This window comes from Camelina sativa, chromosome 10 (genome assembly GCF_000633955.1).
Source record: "Camelina sativa cultivar DH55 chromosome 10, Cs, whole genome shotgun sequence".
In the NCBI taxonomy this organism is placed as follows: Eukaryota; Viridiplantae; Streptophyta; class Magnoliopsida; order Brassicales; family Brassicaceae; genus Camelina; species Camelina sativa.
In genome coordinates this window covers 1210074-1229296 of record NC_025694.1, presented here as the reverse complement: position 1 = coordinate 1229296, position 19223 = coordinate 1210074, and the positions used below count along the sequence as shown (strand labels likewise).

Genomic DNA, 19223 nt, shown 5'->3' with positions numbered 1-19223 from the left:
ATATATCTGTTCTTTAAAAATCTACCTAAGATTTTGTAACTCTTCGATTAAAGTGACAGATATTTTAACACCCATTAAAATCAATCATTATGTGAAATCAGTTTGAAAGATATTCATAATTCATAGAAATGTGGGCGTGTTTCAGTGAGCAACACCCCACGCAAACATCTCATTCTCATCCATCCCCCACAAAAATCCGGGCGTGATATGATATGTATTCGAATGGAATATTCATTATGCGAGTGCGTCCGTAAAGAAAATGATGTAACAACATTAGTGAACCTATATGTATATTTTTTTGTTGTTTTCCAAAACAATATGTATGCATATAGGATAATTCTTTTTAATGAAAAGAAAAGGAAACGACGAAGAAGATTTTCAGCACAATGACGGTGGTAAGTCAATTTAAAGTAACATTTTTTTGTCGGTCTAGAATTATGGGTTACTTTAGCATTTTGTCATTTATCCAAATTTTTACGGGGAGCTTCCAAATAATTATAAATTTATAATGTCTGAACCGGAAAAAAAAAAAAAAAAGTTTACTGAATTTTTTTATCTAATGAGAACGTTATTTTAATTTTTGTTAAGATATTAAAATATATTTTCACAAAAAAAAAAAAATATACATTAAAATATTATTACTGCAATAAAATTTTTACCTTTTAACTTACTTTTCATATATTTTATAAATTAAATATCTCGAAAATATACAAATTTAATTCAAATTGATGTTAAACGACAATGGTAAAAAACTTCGAATGTTAAAAGGCTCGGAGATATGACATACCGACTTGGGCCTTAGTCCATAAATCTCGATACTTGGTTACTTGTCTGTACGCAAGTAACAAAATAACGTCAAAGACTTCGCAAAAATTATTATGGTTTCCTAATTTGTAAAATCAACCATTTGTTAATGATCTATTAACAAATTAATTTTCTGAAATTTGTAGCTCGTCACGAGTTTATTTATTAGAAGATGTTTTGTAAGCAATTTTTTTCCGACAATTGTTTTTTAAAAACTTATTCTGTTATTGTATAATCATAAAACACTATTTTTAAAAATTAAAAGAGACTTTACATCTAATTTCTCCTTTTTATTATTATTTCAAGAACCCTTTTTTTTTTTGGTTTTAAACACTTCCATTTTAAAGTGACAACATAGCAAAAAATAAAACCATACCTACTAAGGAAGAAGAACATCACAAAGAGAAGAAAATAGTAACATCTGAGAAATTGGATCTCTAGCAAAGAAAGAAATAAGTTAGTAATTTGGATGAACATTTTAGCACACCTAATTCATCTTTTTTTTCTTAGCTTCTTGCTTCTTGCTCCTCCTGGGCTAATGTTTCTTGCTTGTGGAAGAAGAAGACTTAGAGTCATCATTAATAGAACCAGGACTCGAAGTCCCTGAGCTACTCATCATTTCTCCACTTCTCTCTTTACCAGACCAAAGCTTCGAGAACACTCTAGAAACTCCCAATCCTCCTCCTTTCATCAATTTCCCTTTGTTGTTATTGTTGTTCTCCTGTTGATTCTTTGCGAGTCTTAGACTTGCTAATTCACCTCTCAAGGCTTTGATATCCTCTGTGTCCCAACACTCTGTGTCTTCTTGATCAGTAGTGTTCGTCGATCTCGAAGCCGGGATAATCTCTGGCGTGCTGTTCCCTGTAGATGATGATCCGTTGTTGTTGGCTCTTACCTGTTCAAAGAAGAGCACTTGCACCACCACACGCATTGGTAATCTCTCGTTTTGAACTGCGTGTGCGCATGCTTCTGCTGATAGCTTTCTACAGTCCATTAGCCTGCAGATTCTCTTCTTCTCGCTCTTGTTCATCTCCGGATGTTCCTGATAAGAGATCATCATTTCAAGAAAAAAAACAGAATCTTGATTAGTAACTTGATCAAATCTTGATTTTACACAAATCTTTGTATAAACTGAGTAGTTGGTTCTTTTACCTTAAGGAACATGTCGATTGCGCGATAAACTCCATCATGAGACTGTCTAGGAAAGCTGGAGACCATATCCGCGAGTGAGAGGAACTTCTGAAGAGGCAAACTATCTGAATCCCTAGACTTTTCAGCTAAGTAACCATCGACAAGCTTTGCAACTGATGCTTTAGCGGTTAAATCATCCTCTCTCGGGTCACGTGATTTCAAGAAAACCTCAACTAAGCTGTGCATCAACTCAACATCATAGAGCAAAACATCACCCAAGTTAGCCTCATCTAACCGTTCACCAACTCTGTTCTTTAACCCGGTTACTTCATCACAACCAAGAAAGATCGAAGCACGTAACAACTTAGTCAAGAAACTCGAAGAAACGCTGCGTTTCTCATCAGGTATCAGTTCAATGATCGAATCAGCTAAAGCTCTGTACTTGGCAAAGTCAGTGATCTGTACAGAACTGTTTTTGCTGAATCCAGGAATCCTTCTAATCGCATACGCGTGCAACGCTTCTCCGATAACGTCTGCTGAAACGTTCCCTCTAGCTTCGATTGTTGCGACTGCTCGTTTATACAAATCGATATGAAGATCACAAAGATCCTCAACCCACCAGTCTCTAGGAACAGCCTGCGGTTTCCTCAAACCATTGTCAAGATTCTTCTTCTTGCTGTAAGTATACGACCATTCGACTTTCGAAGTATCAATCGAAGCTCTAGATGCGATCGAGTCAAGACAGCGTCCCGTTAGCTTCAACTCTTCAGCGTATGGAGACAAAGCTCTCGTGGTTTGAAGAACGATGATCGAATCTTTCCAGCTTTGGAGTATGCTTGAGTTCAAGAAAACCTCAATCTTGTAAACAAGGTTACCTTTTTCGACGGTTTCATACATTTCAAGAAACTCAGCGGCGCAGCGAGCAGCGACTACGTTGTAAGCGTTTAGAGTAACGGTCATTCCATAACAGAATTTAGCACAGATCTCGAATGAAGCAGGACCACCGGGTATATCTGCTATCTCAATCTCGTCCTCATGATGATGATGAATCTGATCATCTTCATTTGATGACGATGATGTTGTTGTTGTGATTAGCTTCTGCAACCTTGCGCTTTTCGACAGCAACGGAAACTGAAAATATCAAAACTGTGATTAGGATACATATATAAGATACACTAAAGATTGAATCTTTTTAAGTGTTTTGTACCTTGTGAAGATAGAATTTGACATCCCCAATGATGACTATAACATCTGTTGCTAAGTCACTTGCTACATACCTTTAAGAACCAGAGATTAACAAAAGTAAACTGTCAGAAAAAAACAAACACAAAGATCCATATTGTTGAGATTTTAACAGATTAATAAGCTGATTAACTCAAATTGGATTTCAGACAAAAACCAACATTGTAATAAAAAAAGAACCAAAAAAGAAAGAAAGAAGGTAAAGATTAAGAAACACAAACCTAGCATTGTCTCCTTCGGATTGAAACGAATCAGGTTTGGATCCAAGTTTCATGAACTTCATGGTGAGAAAATCTAATAGAAGAGAGGGATCTCAAGAAAGAAAAGACTTAAAAACTGTGTGTGTTATCACTCTCCCAAAAAGCGTTCTTGAGTCAGAGACTTAAGGAAACAATGGTAATGGAGGAGTCTCACATCTCAAAGAGAACATTGAATAAAGAAAAAAGAAAAAGATCATAGAAAAGATTTAAAAAAAAAACTTAGAGATGCACAAAACACCCACTCAAAGCTCGAATTTACTGACAGCAGACACACACACAGACAGAGATAAACTCTTTTTAAAATAATCAAATTCTTTTTTTTCTCAGTTTTCAAAGTGCTTCACACATTCACAAACACAGAAACACGTGAAACCCTTTTCTAATTTTTTTATAAGTCGACCAGACCAGACCAGACCACTGTGTGAAACTTTGTAATTCTATAGTAGACAAACGAATCCAAAGCTTGAATCTTTTTGTGGGTGGTGGTGGTGATTGCAAAAGCGTCGTCGTTTAGAATAGTAGTAACCCTGGCCCCTGCAAGAATCAAGAAACAACAAAAAAAAAACAGAGGAAAAATTGAAGATTGCCACTTATTCAATAGACAAGATGAATCAAATCTTTTTTGGATGTTTGCTAAAGAAAGAATCTAACGAATACAAAACTTGACATTAGTGGCAGAGAAGGTCGTTTATGGTACAAGAGGACTAAAAGTCTAAAAATAAAAAAAAAAAAAAAAAAGAGTTCTTTTTTTTTATTTACATCAAGAATCGATTCGATTCTCTAAAGAAAACCCTAAGATCTTTCAATTGCAACACTTCAAAATACAAAAAGAAAACAACTTATAATATCAAAATTGTCTAAACCCACAAATTCGAAAAATCAAAATCTAAAGTTTCTATAATAATACCTTGTTAGTCTTCCTCAGAAGCCAGCCTTAAGGTTCTTCTCTTAATCATGAGCCACGCACCACTAGCACAAAAGTCTAATTGCTATATAATCTCTCTTCTTTCTCTTCTCTTTCTCTCTCTTTCTCTCTCTCTGCGTATGTATAAAAGAAAGAGCCCCACACAAATTGAGCAAAGTATGAGCTGTTGGTTGGTTCTTTAAACTTTAAACCCAAGAACGAAAAATGCGCTACACACCAAAAAAACAAAACAGAGAAGCCTTTTTCCTCTCTTCTCGAGTTCAGGTTTGATGATAAAAGATTCTACCTTTAATTTTTTTTCTTTTCTTAAACGATAAAACAGTGACCTTTCGTTATAAAAATCAATACTTTCTTTAAAATCGAGAAAAAAAAAAGGAGAAAGGAGCCAAACATTAAACTGAATGAAAGAGAGATGGAGACGAAGACGAAGAAGAAGAGAAGTCTCTCTTTTTTTTTGTGTGTGTGTGTGTTGTTGTGTGTAGAAAGAAAGAAAGAAAGAAAAAAAAAGGCACGCGAAATCTGACAAAGCACTAACTTGGTGTGCCCCCTTCTCTTCAGACAAACTTACCTTCTTTTCAGGATATGTTTTCTCCTTTCCTTTTCATTATCTCTCTCTCTCTCTTTTCCTTTTTCTCTTCTTCTTCTTACTCTGCTTTTTCTCATCATCAATCACTATTTTTTTTTGTTACAAATTATTTAGCTAAATAGTCATTTAAAATATTTCTTTAGAATAAAAATCTAACTAAAACCAATTTCTCATATTTTGTGATCCTAATGATTCTAGAGGACCCATTGTAAACTTAGTTTTGTGAGTCAAACAAGTATATTTATTATTGATAAGTAATTAAAAAAGTCAAAGAGTTTCTAAACCAATTTGGACCTAAAGATATGTTTTTTTTTTTTTTTGGGTCGTTGCAGAAAATCTTTTTGATTAGATTCACTTCAAGTTTAATTTTGTAGATCCTCAAAGATTAATACTAGTTGAGATGCCAAAAGGGTGCGATCGATGCATGTGGCAGCCAATAAGAATCCAATGAATGCAAGCTAGCTTAAAAAAGTTAATTAAGAAGTCCGATTCATTGCTCTTTCATCCTTCACATGGTTTTATACATCTCTCACGAATCTATTCACATTATCCAATAGATTTTGCCTCTTCTAAGTTTTTATTTTTATTTTTATTTTATTTCTTTTTGTTGTCCTTTCATCAGATTCGATTCTACTACTTCTGAAACTTGCAGGTGATTGATAAAGCAAATGTCTCTACGTCATCATCATGGATAGTTGAATGATCAAATTAATGGATCGATCGACGTGTAGTTGTAATATTTTAAGAGTGTTATTAGGACTTTGATCAAAAATAAAAATAAAGAAGAGTGTTATTAGGAATACAATCTTGATGCTATTGAGTCAAGTAAAATTGTTTTAGAGTTTATAAATAAATTCATAAGGGTTTTCTAAGAAACATTCGTGTGATTATAGCAAACCACATGGCCTAAGATTGCTAGCCAAGTAGCATAAATTTCGAATTGCAAAATTAATAAACAAAAAAAAAATTAGGAACAATAGCTAATGATGATTCTCTTTTGCTTATTTTTAACTTTTTAGTTGGTTTTAAGTTTTAACATTTCTAAATATATAGTTATAATCAATATGAAACTCAGCTTAATTTACGGCACGCAATATTTTCTAATTAATCAATGTGAACTAATATTATAAAATTATAATTGAATATAAGCGATATACAGTAATTGTTTTCCGGATGCATATATATGTATGAATATTCTTATAAGTTTTGATCTCATATCGTATTATCTTCGGCTGCGTTTGATTTAACTTGTTATAGTAATGTTAAAGCAAATATAATGTAATGATTAGAACTAACATAAATTTTTATCAGAATTTTCTTTCCCAAAGTATTGAACGTTGTGAAACGATAGGGAAAGTCGAAAGCTACATGTTACCTAATTACAATATGGACGAGTACTCGTGTGATTATGGGAACCACCAAAACGTGGTCCATTCATCCCCCTTTTTAGCCAGCCTTTATCTCTTCTTCTTTTTTCCCAAATCTCCTTAGTTTATATATATTCTATATTACTTCGTACTAAATTCTTTAATTCTTAGTTTATCAAAAGTTGTATGCGATCAAATTAAAAGTGATCGATCATACTCATATGGAATCCATGCAAATCGTTTTCGATATTCGTTACTCGTTAGCTTTGCTTTCAACCGAACGATTAAATTGGTAAGAGCATGCACGTTCATTCATTTGATTAGAAAAATCTAGATTTCTTCTTTTATTTTTTTCTTTTTTTCTTTTGTGGTATATATCATTATCAGTATATCACACCACCTGTAATAATAAGAGATTGTAGGTTTACCGTTGTCTAGTATTGTCGAGTACATGTGTATCAAAAGTTTAGCTGTCAAACTCCACTTTAATTTCGTGCCATGAGTCGAATTCCACGATATTGGTCTAGAGTCGAATTACAAGAAAAAGTTGTAATTGTATTACTATATAGCATAATTTTGTATTGGAAATTACTTTGTTTTCTTTCGATCGTGTGACAGTGACAGGATTCATGACAAACAGATAAAGTTATGGGATTCCAACATGCAATTTGCATGCTGATAAATAAATTTATGGGAAAGACAAGGGCAACTACATATTCTGTATAATAAAGCTCAACCCAGTGATCAAGTTTTGCTTTTGAATGTCATCTGCATGCAAACAATCCTTAGCTTATAATATCACCAATAACAAAATATCAAAAAAAATATAAAATTTATTGTTGCTTATTTTCAGAAAACCGAAATATGTAATGCTAAGTAAATAAATTTTATATAAAACTTTAAATTTCCTATAAAATTGAAGATTTTTTTCTACAATACATATTATTTTTTTCTTGTTTTCTGTTTTTTTTGACAATTTTTTATATCTTTTTAAATTTTTTATTTATAATATTATTAGATTCCTCTACGGCTCTACCCATAAATTTGCTGACATGAATATAACAGAAAATTCTCTATTTGTATATTTATTTATTTTATAATTTGAAAATTAATCCTGATATTAGACGAATCTTCTGGCTGTAACAGAGGCTTTGCTCCTTGGCGGCAACAAGTGTGTGGTATAAAAAGAGGCAAATTTCACTTTTTTCCTCAAAATCGAGAAAATTAGAAAAGTGAAATCCCCAAATCGATCTTCGTCGTGTAACTTCGCTCTCGTGAACAGAACAGAGAGATTGTTCTACGATCTACATCGATCTTTCCGTCCTGAAATCTTTTCTTTTTCTCAGGTAAGATTTGTTATATCCAATTCCTAAGCTTTCGTATCTTTCTTTTTTTCGTGGATATAATTAGGGTTTTGAATTGGGTCTTATAAGGGTGAAAAAAATCTTGAATTGGGATGAATTAGGATTTAGAATTAGTGGGTTTGTACTAATTTATTTGCAAAGTATTGTTTTGATATTGGTAGATTGTGATTGAAGACTGTTTTTAGGTTTTGCGCACTAAGTGCTCGATGAATTGTCTAAGTCAGGTCTTCCTTTTCCTAAAAACCGNTTTTTTTTTTTTTTTTTTTTTTTTTTTTTTTTTTTTTTTTTTTTTTTTTTGTGTTGGAAACAAAAAAAACTTAGTGTCTTGTCCTTGTTGTTTGTTCTCTAACTGTTTGGATTCTTCTCTGTCTCTCTTTAATCTTTTCCTTCTTCTGTGTTTGTTTTGTTTCGTCTTTTGAGATTCATAAAGAGATGCGTTTTTTCTTGTGTGTGTGGCAGTAAAGAGTCTTCTTTTTGAAGTTATTGTTCAACTGTTTATATCTGATTCTGGTTTCTTTACACAGTTACTTGTGTAGTTAAGCAGTGAATTCGAATCCATCTTTCCATGTCCAGATTTTTGAAAACTATGATCTATTTGTATGTATAGTTATGCCCAAATCAGAACTTATCAATTTGAACTGTGGAATAAGACTTGTTTGGTAGAACGAAACTCTTATGTTTGGGAGATTGTGTCGCTGATTGGAATTTACTTTCGATTTAATTCTGTAGAGTACCTAAAACGAGGTCAAGATCAACGGCGTTCTCATTTGCAAGAGAGCTCAATCATTTGTGAGGATGGACCCCCAACATACCGGTGATTTGTTTAAGTAATTATCATTTATGCAGCTTCTTTGTTACCCATAATCTGTGTATTTAGTTACGTGTTGTTAACCGAATTCGTTTTTGATTGTCAAAAAGCCATTTGGAGAAGCAAAGTGAATTACTCAAAGAAGCTCATAAGACCATGTCACAAGAACTCCAAACACTCCAGGTATTATGAATTAAAGAAATTCTTTTACTGAGCTTGTTCGTTGTCATGTAATTAGGGATCAGAGATCATTAAACCTGGTGAAATTATCTTTGTTTTCAGGTTGAACATGAGATGATGATGCGTAAATTCTATGAGCTAATGACCACTCATCGTTTAAATCAAAAGGTATGTTCTGTTTGCTTTTCGCTAAAAGAGAGATTAAAGGATTGTGTGTTTGTGTGCCTTTACGTCTTGCTTTGATTTAGTTCCCTCCTGCTAGACGTGGGATATTTGTATGCCCTTATAAGTATCAGCTTGCTGCTTACTAAGCGAACTCGGTTTTGCAGAAAAGGGTGGAAACTCAAACTCAAAATGTGTTGGAAGGAAGAGAAACAGTTGAAGATTCTCTATCAACACTAACGATTGGTGATGAAGAAGAACATTGAAGAACTCACTAGTCAGGATAGACCGGGCCGGTTTGGGCCGGGCTTGAAAGGGAGGATCTTAGGTTCGGAAGAGAGGTTTGTGTCCAGACACTGTATTTTTGAATCTCGGATCTATTTTTACAAAGAATCTGTGTAACCTATGTACATCCTGTGTATAAATATGCAATTTCTGTAATCTAAAAGCGATAAAACAATGTCATAAAGTAACATCAATTGCCTGCAAAAAGAATGGAGATCCTCCAATTTTCTTAGTGCTCAAAACATTCTTCACTAAAAGTTTCCATCTTTTCTCATCTTTCCTGCTCTGTGTCTTCATCCTCTCCTTGAAATTATTGCAAAGAGGGACTTTACACTGTTCCGAGTCTACGCAAATACGGGAATGAAGCTCAAGAAGCTGCCACATTCTCTTGCAGCGGCTGCAACCACCAGGGATTGATCTTAGTTTGCATACCGCCAAATGTTTCAGTAGCTGCTCTAAACCGTTGCACGCTTGAAATCCGCAAGAGACATGCGGGGTTTCGATCTTTGTTGGACCAATTTCTCTGCATCCATCTCTACATATATGAACAAAAGCCTCCATTGCATCATACAACTGTGTGTAAGTCTGTATCTCTTTCTGTTTCCTGTTTCTTTGCTTCAAGCACTGCAAAAAAAGACATCATTTGAAACGAAAACTCATCAGAAAACTGTGGAAGTACATATCTTTTAAGAAAGTTGAAGGATTTTGGTGTAGTTATTACATTAAGCTCGTAAGCGACAGAGCGTAAGAGCTCTTTCTGGAGTCTAGGATGGCTCTCTTTCATTGCCAGCCATCCTTGAGAAGTAGAAACTTCTTCAAAGTTCTTGAGAATCATTCTGTGACATAGAAGACCAAGACGAGGAGCATCACAGAGAAGAGCGAGCTGAAACACATCAATCACATTCTCTTTGTTGAGCAAACTGTTCTCGAATTCTGACTCGCACACTCGTTTCAGATGTGGTACCACGTAGACATGTGACAACACAAGAAGATGCATTGAGAAATCTTCCATATCTTGTTTCTCATAACTGCAAATACAGAGCAAAGAGGATTAAGTAATGTAATTATAATTATAACCAAAGACTTCCACATTTGTTTGGATTGAGAGCAAAGGTATAATTAAATTACCAAGAAGAGTATAAGAATCGAATGAAAACTCGAACAGCGTCGTGAGGAACACCGAGGATTGAGATCGTTTTGCGATGAGGTCTTCTCTTATCTTGCTTCATAATTCCTTTGATTACATCTGAAGCCATTCCCTGATTACAAGAAAAGATAAAACTTAATTAAGATTCAATTAATGATATATTTTTCTTAAAGTAATAAGATTAATAAAATGTATGAGAGTNATCATTCTGTGACATAGAAGACCAAGACGAGGAGCATCACAGAGAAGAGCGAGCTGAAACACATCAATCACATTCTCTTTGTTGAGCAAACTGTTCTCGAATTCTGACTCGCACACTCGTTTCAGATGTGGTACCACGTAGACATGTGACAACACAAGAAGATGCATTGAGAAATCTTCCATATCTTGTTTCTCATAACTGCAAATACAGAGCAAAGAGGATTAAGTAATGTAATTATAATTATAACCAAAGACTTCCACATTTGTTTGGATTGAGAGCAAAGGTATAATTAAATTACCAAGAAGAGTATAAGAATCGAATGAAAACTCGAACAGCGTCGTGAGGAACACCGAGGATTGAGATCGTTTTGCGATGAGGTCTTCTCTTATCTTGCTTCATAATTCCTTTGATTACATCTGAAGCCATTCCCTGATTACAAGAAAAGATAAAACTTAATTAAGATTCAATTAATGATATATTTTTCTTAAAGTAATAAGATTAATAAAATGTATGTGAGGAACTTACGATGACATTAGAATGTGCGTAGACCAAACCATTATCATCCGTATGAATCAAAACATCAGCTCCATGAGCTTCGTCGAACATACGATCCCATGAATCTCTTGTAGCTTTAGAAACAAAGCTTTGGCATTTTCTTCGCGTAAACAGATCCGTTGACTTTATTATTACCGGATAAGGTGGTGGTGATGGTGGTCCTGAAACTTTTTCCGATGAGATGTTCTCCATTTTATATATCTGTTAACGAAATCTCAGTTTCAGAGATCTATAAGAGAAAATGAGGTGAGGTGCTTATCAAGAAAGGGGAAATAAGAAAAAGAAGAGATGAGGCGAGCGGGAGACTATTTATATTACTATTGCTTCTTCTTCTTCTTCTTTTGTCTGATTAGATTTTTAATAAAAAAGGATTTTATTTTACGAGAATTGTGTGATTTAATTGGTTGGAAATCGAAAAATGTGAACTGTGTAAAACAGAGAGGATTGTATCAAATAGATAAGTGCTGATTCATATACACGTTGGATGACGAACTTTCCTAATCACTCACTTTTTTATTCTCTATCTATTTTTATTTCCTAGTCTCTTTTACATTATATTTATTATATCCAAGTATTTACATAACTAAAATAGGAAATAGATATCCAATTCTAGATCTATTATATATCTCTTTATTTGGTTTAATTATCCACTGATTAGTGGTTGGCGACGACGTATTTGTAATACAAACATATGCATTTTTTAATTCAATAGTTCACAATCATAATAAACATGTGGTTGTCATTAGATTGGTAACTCAAAAACTTTCAAACGTTACAAATTGAAGTATAACGGATCAATTAATCCAGATGACTTTTTTTTTTATATAAATCAACCAAAAAGTTAATATGCAAACCGTGTTTGAACTGCCATATTTTGGGTTGGTGGACGGTCCAAGCGGTTCACAAAACAAAACATGGCTAAATTGACCAAAAAATTGTTTTACGTTGAAATATCGACTTTTTCATATAAAAATGTTGCCTCGTTCAACTAGAATATTACTGTTACATGAACTGTTCAAACTTCAAATATTAATATAATACGTACGTTAGATGTCAGCGCAATTAAATAACCCTGAAATAAAATTCGTATAATTTTCGGTCAATATTTATAAATACTAAAAGTGTCAGATCCTAGTCATGTATTATGTGTATAAAACACATATCCTAATCCTACTAATAACAGAAGGAGTCAGCTAAATAAATGTTGATCTCGACTATGTTTACATTCTTGTTAGGAAATGATAGTTATATAATGAATTGAAAAAATAGCATCTAGTGGTTTCATTTTTTACTCTTGAGATCAGTTAAAAGTTGAAAAACATGTGATAATATATATTCATCCAAGTTTAAGATATATTGTATGAATTTTTCCAAGAATAAATCATTACATTAGTTTAAAGATTTGTTCAAAGAAAATCCATCCAATTTACATAAAATAAAATAATAATGTCATATAATTTTGAACCATTTAAAAGACCGACCATCATTAGGTAAGAAGACCGTAAGATTATGATAGGTAATAGTATAAGTTAAAATTATATGGGTAATATTAATAATAGTACTTTTTGTTTCATTTTTTGAGATTATGTTGTGAAAAACGTCACCATTGCCTTTATGCGACAACTTAACATATGATTATACGAAAAGTATGATTAAACTAAATGAAAAGCAGAAATTAAATAACGCAATTATCACTCGCTGACTCATCCCCCCCCAAAACAAAAAAATGATAGAGCGCTTTTGAATATAGTGGAGTATTACTTGGTCACGAGTGTGTGTAAGTTGCTGGCACGTTGACCTCTTCGTATACTTCATGAGGCACTTTCTCTTTTACAAGTGCTGCTAATATGACAAATCAGAGAAATTTTTAGTATAATATATATCAAAATCACATTTTCAATCACTAAATAAAACTAACATATTGTAACGACTACAGATTAAAAAAAATATATACTTTGACCATACAAACAAAACTTGTGGGTTTTATACACTAAGGTCCACGAACTCCGATTGTAAATGGCCTTTTAACATTGATTGATAAAGAAAGAAAAGAGATTGTATATAGCATGGGAATGGAACCTCACAATCACTAAATTGTTTAGCTATATCGCTCACACATGGGCCACTCATATGTTAATGGGCCCATACAAACGCTTCGATAAAAATTTGGGTCTCGCCTTACAGTGAACTATAGGCCCATTATTAGTCATTACCCGCGATGCTTTAGCCGCCATAAGCCTTTTTGATCGAATAAAAGCCCAATACGTTTTAAAAATTAACCAAATCCCACATCGGATATATAATAAACAGATACTAACCCATAATCCCTACAAATAAAAGCTAATCCACTTTTGCTCTCAAAGCATCCATACAGTAATGGGCTTTCTTGAAGGCCCGACTGTTGGAAAGTACCAATATTTTTTCTAACGTTTTAGCGTTTTTTTTTTTCTTCGGGTTTTTAAACTTTTTTTTTATACGGATTTTTTGCTTTCTTTTTTTTCTTTTTTGGTTTTTTAAGTGTTGAATTTTAAATTTGGGTAAGCAAACCGGATACAACATCCGGTCCATATTCTTTGTGGTATGTAAGAGGTGTTCTAGGTCCAACATGCGTTACACATAACTTCAATTTAACATCTTTTTTTTTGTGAACCATACTTTTTTCTTAATTTTTAAAAAACCTTTTATATTCATGTTTTTAAAACTTTTTAAGTTTTTAAGGTTTTTTTTATGAAGAATAGTATTATTATAAATAAATTGTTTTGTCTTCTTTGATATTTTTGTTTAAGGTTTTGTAGATAATAATTTAAATGAATTTGTATGATATGATTTCCGGAGAATTTTTTTTTTAAAACACCACAATTAAACTTCTCTTGTAACGATTATCGTCGCATGTACCCAAATTTATTCTATTTACGATTTTTTGCAATTTTCTGTATATAAATTACCAATTTTTTCGTTCCTCTAACAATTTCTTTTAAACTTTTTACAACAACTAAAATTTTTGAAGTTGACAAAAACAAAAAAAAGACTAACAGTTTTAAAATTGAATACATATGTTTTTTTTTTTCAAAAGTCACTACAATTCAAAAAATAAAACGTATGTGTATGCATAAGAAGGGCCAATAAATAATAAAAATAGCAAATAGCAATTGAGAGAAAATGTAATTAATTATAAAAATAATATGGCAAAGCCTCTTGACTCGTTGTTGTTTGTAACGAAATGGGAATTGCTTTCTTGTCTTCTTCATCTACCTCTATATATTCTAATAAATTTATACAACATAACATGCATGTATATAAAATTCTAATTATTTGCATTTTTCTTGTTAGCTGTTATAATTCGATGGCAAGTGTATGCATATACACAACCTACATATGCCCATATATTGTTCCCTTCAAACAAAATAGATGAGATTAATTATAAAAAAAAAAAAAGTAATGGTATGTGTAACAATTAAATGAGCAGTTTCGTTATATAAGTTGGATGGTGACTCTAAAGCGTGAACCAGAAGAGTTCACACGAGTTTCAAGACTTCTTCTATTAATTCGGATAAGCTGTGATGTATGTACATACATACTCTCCTTTTTTTTTTTTTTTACTATTACTAGTACTCATCTTATATATATAGTGAATCAAACATGAAAATATTGTCGATAACATTTATGGTTAGTGTAATTGCAAACAGTGCACATCTAACACAACGGATATAAATCCGAAGAGCTAGGTGGCTGATAATTTTGTTGTACTCTATTCCTTCAACGAACCATTCTCGCTAGATTGCATTTTTTTATTTTATCAATAATATATAATATTATATTATTATGTAAAAAAAAAAGAGTTTGTGAACGTTTTGTTATATACACAAAGACTAAGCCATTTATATACTTGTTTTAACTCCGGTCATTTCTACCTCTTTTCATAAGGCTGGATTGTCAAGTAAATTTTATGATTTCCATGATCTATACTTCTTCCTTTATAGAGACTTGTATATTCTCTCGCTAAAACCATGATGCTTCCCACCTAACCCAATACTTGGTAGTTGTTACACTTACACACACGAAAGAAAAATCGAAATTTTTTTACTTATCCAAGCTGTACCCCAAGTTAAGTTATACAAATCGGACACAGGTAAATAGAAATATTTGGTCAAAGTTTGACCATCTTGGAATCGTAAAAAAAAAAACTTCACCAGTCAAAGGTTCCACTTAGATGGGCACCAAGCCCCAAAGAAACTTAACACATGGCACAGACTATATGGGCAGGGCACAGTAATTATTTATTTTAATTCTTTTTTACTCTTTAAGGAAACTTATCTAAGCTAGTAGTGATATGCATGATGTCACATTTTTATTTATAAAAAAATGGTTATAGTAGACTAGTAGTAGTATATCATAAGGTTTTTTGGATTGTTACGAGTTAGGCAGAGGTGGAGCGTCTTCTTCTTCTTCGTTTCTGAGGCAATCCAGCCTTTTCGCACGTGACCGACGCTCCTCCACTGTAGTTATTGTCACGTGCACCATCATTCCACCATCAATTTTATTTTTCTTCATATTTCTTCTATATGTATTATCATACAATTGATATCTGATAAGTGTTATGTCTTTTTTGTCCCATAGAGAGCTTCGGGACCTTCTTGTGGAAATAGAGGGAACGAGTTCCTTTGTTTTTTTGGTGGAGTATGAAATAGACTACTACTAATTCGCCTCGCAAGGAATCATAATAAGTAGATTAGAAAACAATGTCTATAACGTGTGTTAGGTATCCTAGATTTGTTAGTTCATTAAAAATGTGATCAAATTACATTTGGTTACTAACTCTATTTTTCTTTATATAAGTCTTTTAAGTGTTCACTATGTTCAAATATGACCGTTTCTTTTCTCTCATTTCATACGTAATGTGTAATTCACTACTACTACATTTTAATTCCCACATAATGATTTTTATGAAATTTGTAAAATAGACCACAAAAGTCTTTTGATTCCTTATCAACAAGGGAATACAATCATAGAAAAGAAGAAAGCACGAGAGAGCAAAAATAACAAAAAAAATTGGACATAGAAATTCACCTAGTGAGTTGGCTTAACGACCCAAAATTGTTTTTTTAAGTGATAAAAAATAGCCTACACAAATTCATCATAATCGTTACTAATTCCGGTAAATATTTGAAATTACATCACATCTTCCAGATTCAAAGTTATTAAACTGTATTTTCGAGTTACTGTATGATAAAAAATAATATAAAATGACAAATTGATAGCAGGTGTAAATTAATATTTATTGTTTCGTCTGTTTTGTGAAATCGGTCCCTTCTTCTTGATATACTAATATCTCAGAGATTTTTTTAACAAAATGTAATCATTGTATATATATATATATAATATAGATACACATAGAAATGCACAATAATAAAAGTCAGAACTTAAAAAAAAAAAAAAAGGAAACACAAAATAATCTAGAAAAATAAGAATATTACTTGTATCTAGGGGGAGAGATCGAACAAATGCTGATACTTCTTCACTAACATACACATAAAAGTTGCAGATTTTGGATCTTGCGTCTTCTTGGTTTTATACCCGTTTCCTTACAACTCTGCTTAGAAATATCAATTTAATACTAGTATGAAGAAAATTTTATAATCCTATAAAAATACTGAATGTGAATGACTTGGCTCCACAGTCATGCACCAATATTTAAAGAAGTGTTTTTGAAAAAAAAAAGAACAACGAGAGGAAGGGGAAACCTATATGTCAAATAAAGGGGCCAGAAACACATAAAGATGGGAGCCTCCGATGGTTTTGAATATTTATTTTCATTTTTAAGTTTATTTACGACTAAACTTAATTAAAACTAGATATATATATATATATATTTTGAATAACACTTTACTAATTCAAACTAGATTATAAAGTGTTATTCGTTTTCTTTTTAATCCGATATCTTGTAATAGTATAATTCCACTTGATTCAAACTGAATAATCAGTATATTTGTGTTTTCACTAAATTCATTGTATACCACATTTAAGAATTTCATGGATTAATGTAATTCTTTTTAGGTTCTTAAATTTACGCTTCCAAGTCAAACAGAAAATAGAAAACTACTTACCTGATAGGAGTATTATTTTAATCGATGTATAAGGTTTCTTTAACACACAGATCAATATTTTCAAAAATAATAAATATCATTTATTATTTAGTTAAAAACTATTCAAACAATGAAAAAGTAAATTGCAAAATACAAATAACTATAAAACATAAATAATTAATTAGTTAAATTTCTTATTTAAATTAAATATATTATTTTGGCCAAAACATCACTTATTTTATTATGGAAGAAGTATTAAGGTACATAGACTAGAAAAAAGAATCCACAGTAGTATATAATTAAATTTTCTTTGGCAAAAATATACAGTAAGTTATAGCATAAGATAAAGGGAGATGAAAGGATAGATAGGAACTGTTGTTGGTTTTACGTTAATGATACATCGGATCCTGCTTTCAATATCTCTGTTTTCATCAAAACTCATCAAAACTCCAAAACTCATACTAGTAAGTTTTTTGGAATACGCTTATGGGACCTACGTTTTTTTACAATAAATATACTCATACAGTTTGTGACTGTATTTCTTACCTACGATCGATATGTGTATTAGCATACGTACATCTAATCTACTCACACGTATAATTTTTCATATACATACAAAGTTCGTGTCTCGTAACATCTACATGAGTCATGCTATTACTAGCTCACCTAACATGGAAGTCATTTACTCGTTACCGTGAATATAAGACTATAAATAAAAGAGGAAAAATATTTACTTACAGAGAAGAGAAACGTCGAGTGATAATTGCAAAAATTTGTAAATGACCAAGCATTCATTAATAGTAGATATGGAACTAAACTGAAAAAGCTGAGAAGATTTATTTTTAGTGGGAATGGTATGGTGTTTTCCCCACTGATTCCTATAAAACATTATTGTTAATCACTTCTAGTTTCGGAAACAAATTTGAAGATCTTTTTGAACTTTATTTTAGTCCATTGGATGATGAGTTTCTAGGTCTCGCCAATTTAATTGAACTAAACATATAAGTGGAAAATAATTAACAAAACTAAGAATTCCTCTGTTTTTTCATTTCACTATTCTGTTTAAATAAAGTATTAACTCAAAACCTATTAGAAATAGATTTCCACTTTATCTTAGGAGTTACCACAAAAGCAACAAGGGGAAAGAGAGTACGTGGAATACACTAATGAGAAGTGTTAATAAGAACGTTGTATTTGGAATGTGGTGTTACTTTCTGCACAGAATTTCAAAGGGGATCATTATTCTTTTGTTAACTAATGATTGATACAAATTCAAGGGATCCTATATAAATCTGATCTCATATATACAAAAAAAAAATTGCATAAGTACAGGTTACAACAATAACAGTACAATAAGTGAACTGTGAACCTTGTTCATGTTTAGAGGTCTAGGATTGTCTCAATAAGTTCGATGGTCAGTAAAAGCAATGATGTTATATGTATGAGAGTTTCTAATACACATGTAAGTCTCATTTCCCCAATAGTTCTACGCGCTTGCCATTTGCTGAATCAAGTAAAAAGATATATATACCATTTATATATGATATGTATTATGAGCTACTAGAAAGAAAAAAAAATACAATTTTGAATATGTTATCCACGTGACACGAATGGAGTTGTTTATACCTGATCCACAAAATTTACCCTATAATAACACATTCATATGAACACCTTTCGTATCCCAAACACATTCACGTAAACGCCGTTAACTTATGTCTATACATACGTTTCTTATTATAAATTTTAGTATTTATTTCTATTAATAACATTTCCTTTAATAGTTTTATAATTATCATGGAAAACTCTGAAATTTTAAATGTAAATAAAAATTAACAAATACACATTACATGTGAAGGGAAATGACATACTTCTAAAAATACAAAAAATAGTAAGATAAACAAGTGATATTAAAAATAAAATCATAATTGACTAGCATCAAAAAGTCTTCAAAGACAAGTAACACTGCTGGAAAAAAAAAAAAAGAAAAAAACGAGTAATCATTCCTTCAAAATATGTCGACCCTAATTTTTATTTAAAATGTGATTAATTAGTTCAATACATAGGGTTAAATGAAGAAAAGAAAACGCAAATACGAGAATTTTAATTTAAATGTAACCGCTAA

The 19223-nt window shown here is 31.9% G+C and overlaps 4 protein-coding genes across 7 annotated transcripts; 1 reads left to right on the top strand and 3 right to left on the bottom strand.

Annotated features, from left to right (window-relative positions):
* On the bottom strand, positions 1160-4836 carry LOC104716360 (BTB/POZ domain-containing protein NPY5). The gene is made up of 5 exons (XM_010433744.2): positions 4345-4836; positions 3399-3971; positions 3143-3212; positions 1957-3066; positions 1160-1846 (listed from the first exon to the last, which is right to left on the bottom strand). Exons 2-5 carry the CDS (start codon positions 3458-3460, stop codon positions 1340-1342), a joined length of 1749 nt encoding a protein of 582 aa, XP_010432046.1. The 5' UTR covers positions 3461-3971; positions 4345-4836; the 3' UTR covers positions 1160-1339.
* On the top strand, positions 7478-9346 carry LOC109126784. 4 transcript variants are annotated; one of them, XM_019230591.1, is made up of 5 exons: positions 7478-7661; positions 8409-8506; positions 8598-8670; positions 8770-8835; positions 8997-9346. In XM_019230591.1, the coding sequence occupies exons 2-5, from the start codon at positions 8475-8477 to the stop codon at positions 9093-9095; spliced, it is 270 nt and encodes an 89-aa protein (XP_019086136.1). In that variant the 5' UTR covers positions 7478-7661; positions 8409-8474; the 3' UTR covers positions 9096-9346. The 4 variants fall into 4 exon arrangements, with proteins under 4 accessions (XP_019086136.1, XP_019086138.1, XP_019086137.1 ...); XM_019230593.1 differs by lacking the exon at positions 7478-7661 and adding an exon at positions 8027-8158; XM_019230592.1 differs by lacking the exon at positions 7478-7661 and adding an exon at positions 8027-8276.
* Positions 9225-10399, bottom strand: LOC104716359 (BTB/POZ and TAZ domain-containing protein 5). The gene is made up of 3 exons (XM_019230589.1): positions 10243-10399; positions 9836-10142; positions 9225-9738 (listed from the first exon to the last, which is right to left on the bottom strand). The coding sequence occupies exons 1-3, from the start codon at positions 10368-10370 to the stop codon at positions 9292-9294; spliced, it is 882 nt and encodes a 293-aa protein (XP_019086134.1). The 5' UTR covers positions 10371-10399; the 3' UTR covers positions 9225-9291.
* On the bottom strand, positions 10457-11402 carry LOC109126797 (BTB/POZ and TAZ domain-containing protein 5-like; the record flags this gene model as incomplete). Its single annotated transcript, XM_019230641.1, has 3 exons — positions 10989-11402; positions 10762-10892; positions 10457-10661 (listed from the first exon to the last, which is right to left on the bottom strand). Coding segments are annotated over exons 1-3 (558 nt in total), but the record flags the coding sequence as incomplete, so codon positions are not given.

Excerpts from the sequence above, each read along its gene's own strand:
- LOC104716360 (XM_010433744.2), bottom strand. The coding sequence starts at position 3,460 with ATGAAGTTCATGAAACTTGGATCCAAACCTGATTCGTTTCAATCCGAA. Across the intron at positions 3,213-3,398 it reads TCCGAAGGAGACAATGCTAG|GTATGTAGCAAGTGACTTAG; the intron begins GTTTGTGTTTCT and ends TGGTTCTTAAAG. Across the intron at positions 1,847-1,956 it reads CAATCGACATGTTCCTTAAG|GAACATCCGGAGATGAACAA; the intron begins GTAAAAGAACCA and ends ATCTCTTATCAG.
- LOC109126784 (XM_019230590.1), top strand. The coding sequence starts at position 8,279 with ATGTATAGTTATGCCCAAATCAGAACTTATCAATTTGAACTGTGGAAT. Across the intron at positions 8,671-8,769 it reads AAGAACTCCAAACACTCCAG|GTTGAACATGAGATGATGAT; the intron begins GTATTATGAATT and ends CTTTGTTTTCAG. Across the intron at positions 8,836-8,996 it reads CTCATCGTTTAAATCAAAAG|AAAAGGGTGGAAACTCAAAC; the intron begins GTATGTTCTGTT and ends TCGGTTTTGCAG.
- LOC104716359 (XM_019230589.1), bottom strand. The coding sequence starts at position 10,370 with ATGGCTTCAGATGTAATCAAAGGAATTATGAAGCAAGATAAGAGAAGA. Across the intron at positions 10,143-10,242 it reads CGATTCTTATACTCTTCTTG|TTATGAGAAACAAGATATGG; the intron begins GTAATTTAATTA and ends CTGTATTTGCAG. Across the intron at positions 9,739-9,835 it reads CTGTCGCTTACGAGCTTAAT|TGCTTGAAGCAAAGAAACAG; the intron begins GTAATAACTACA and ends CTTTTTTTGCAG.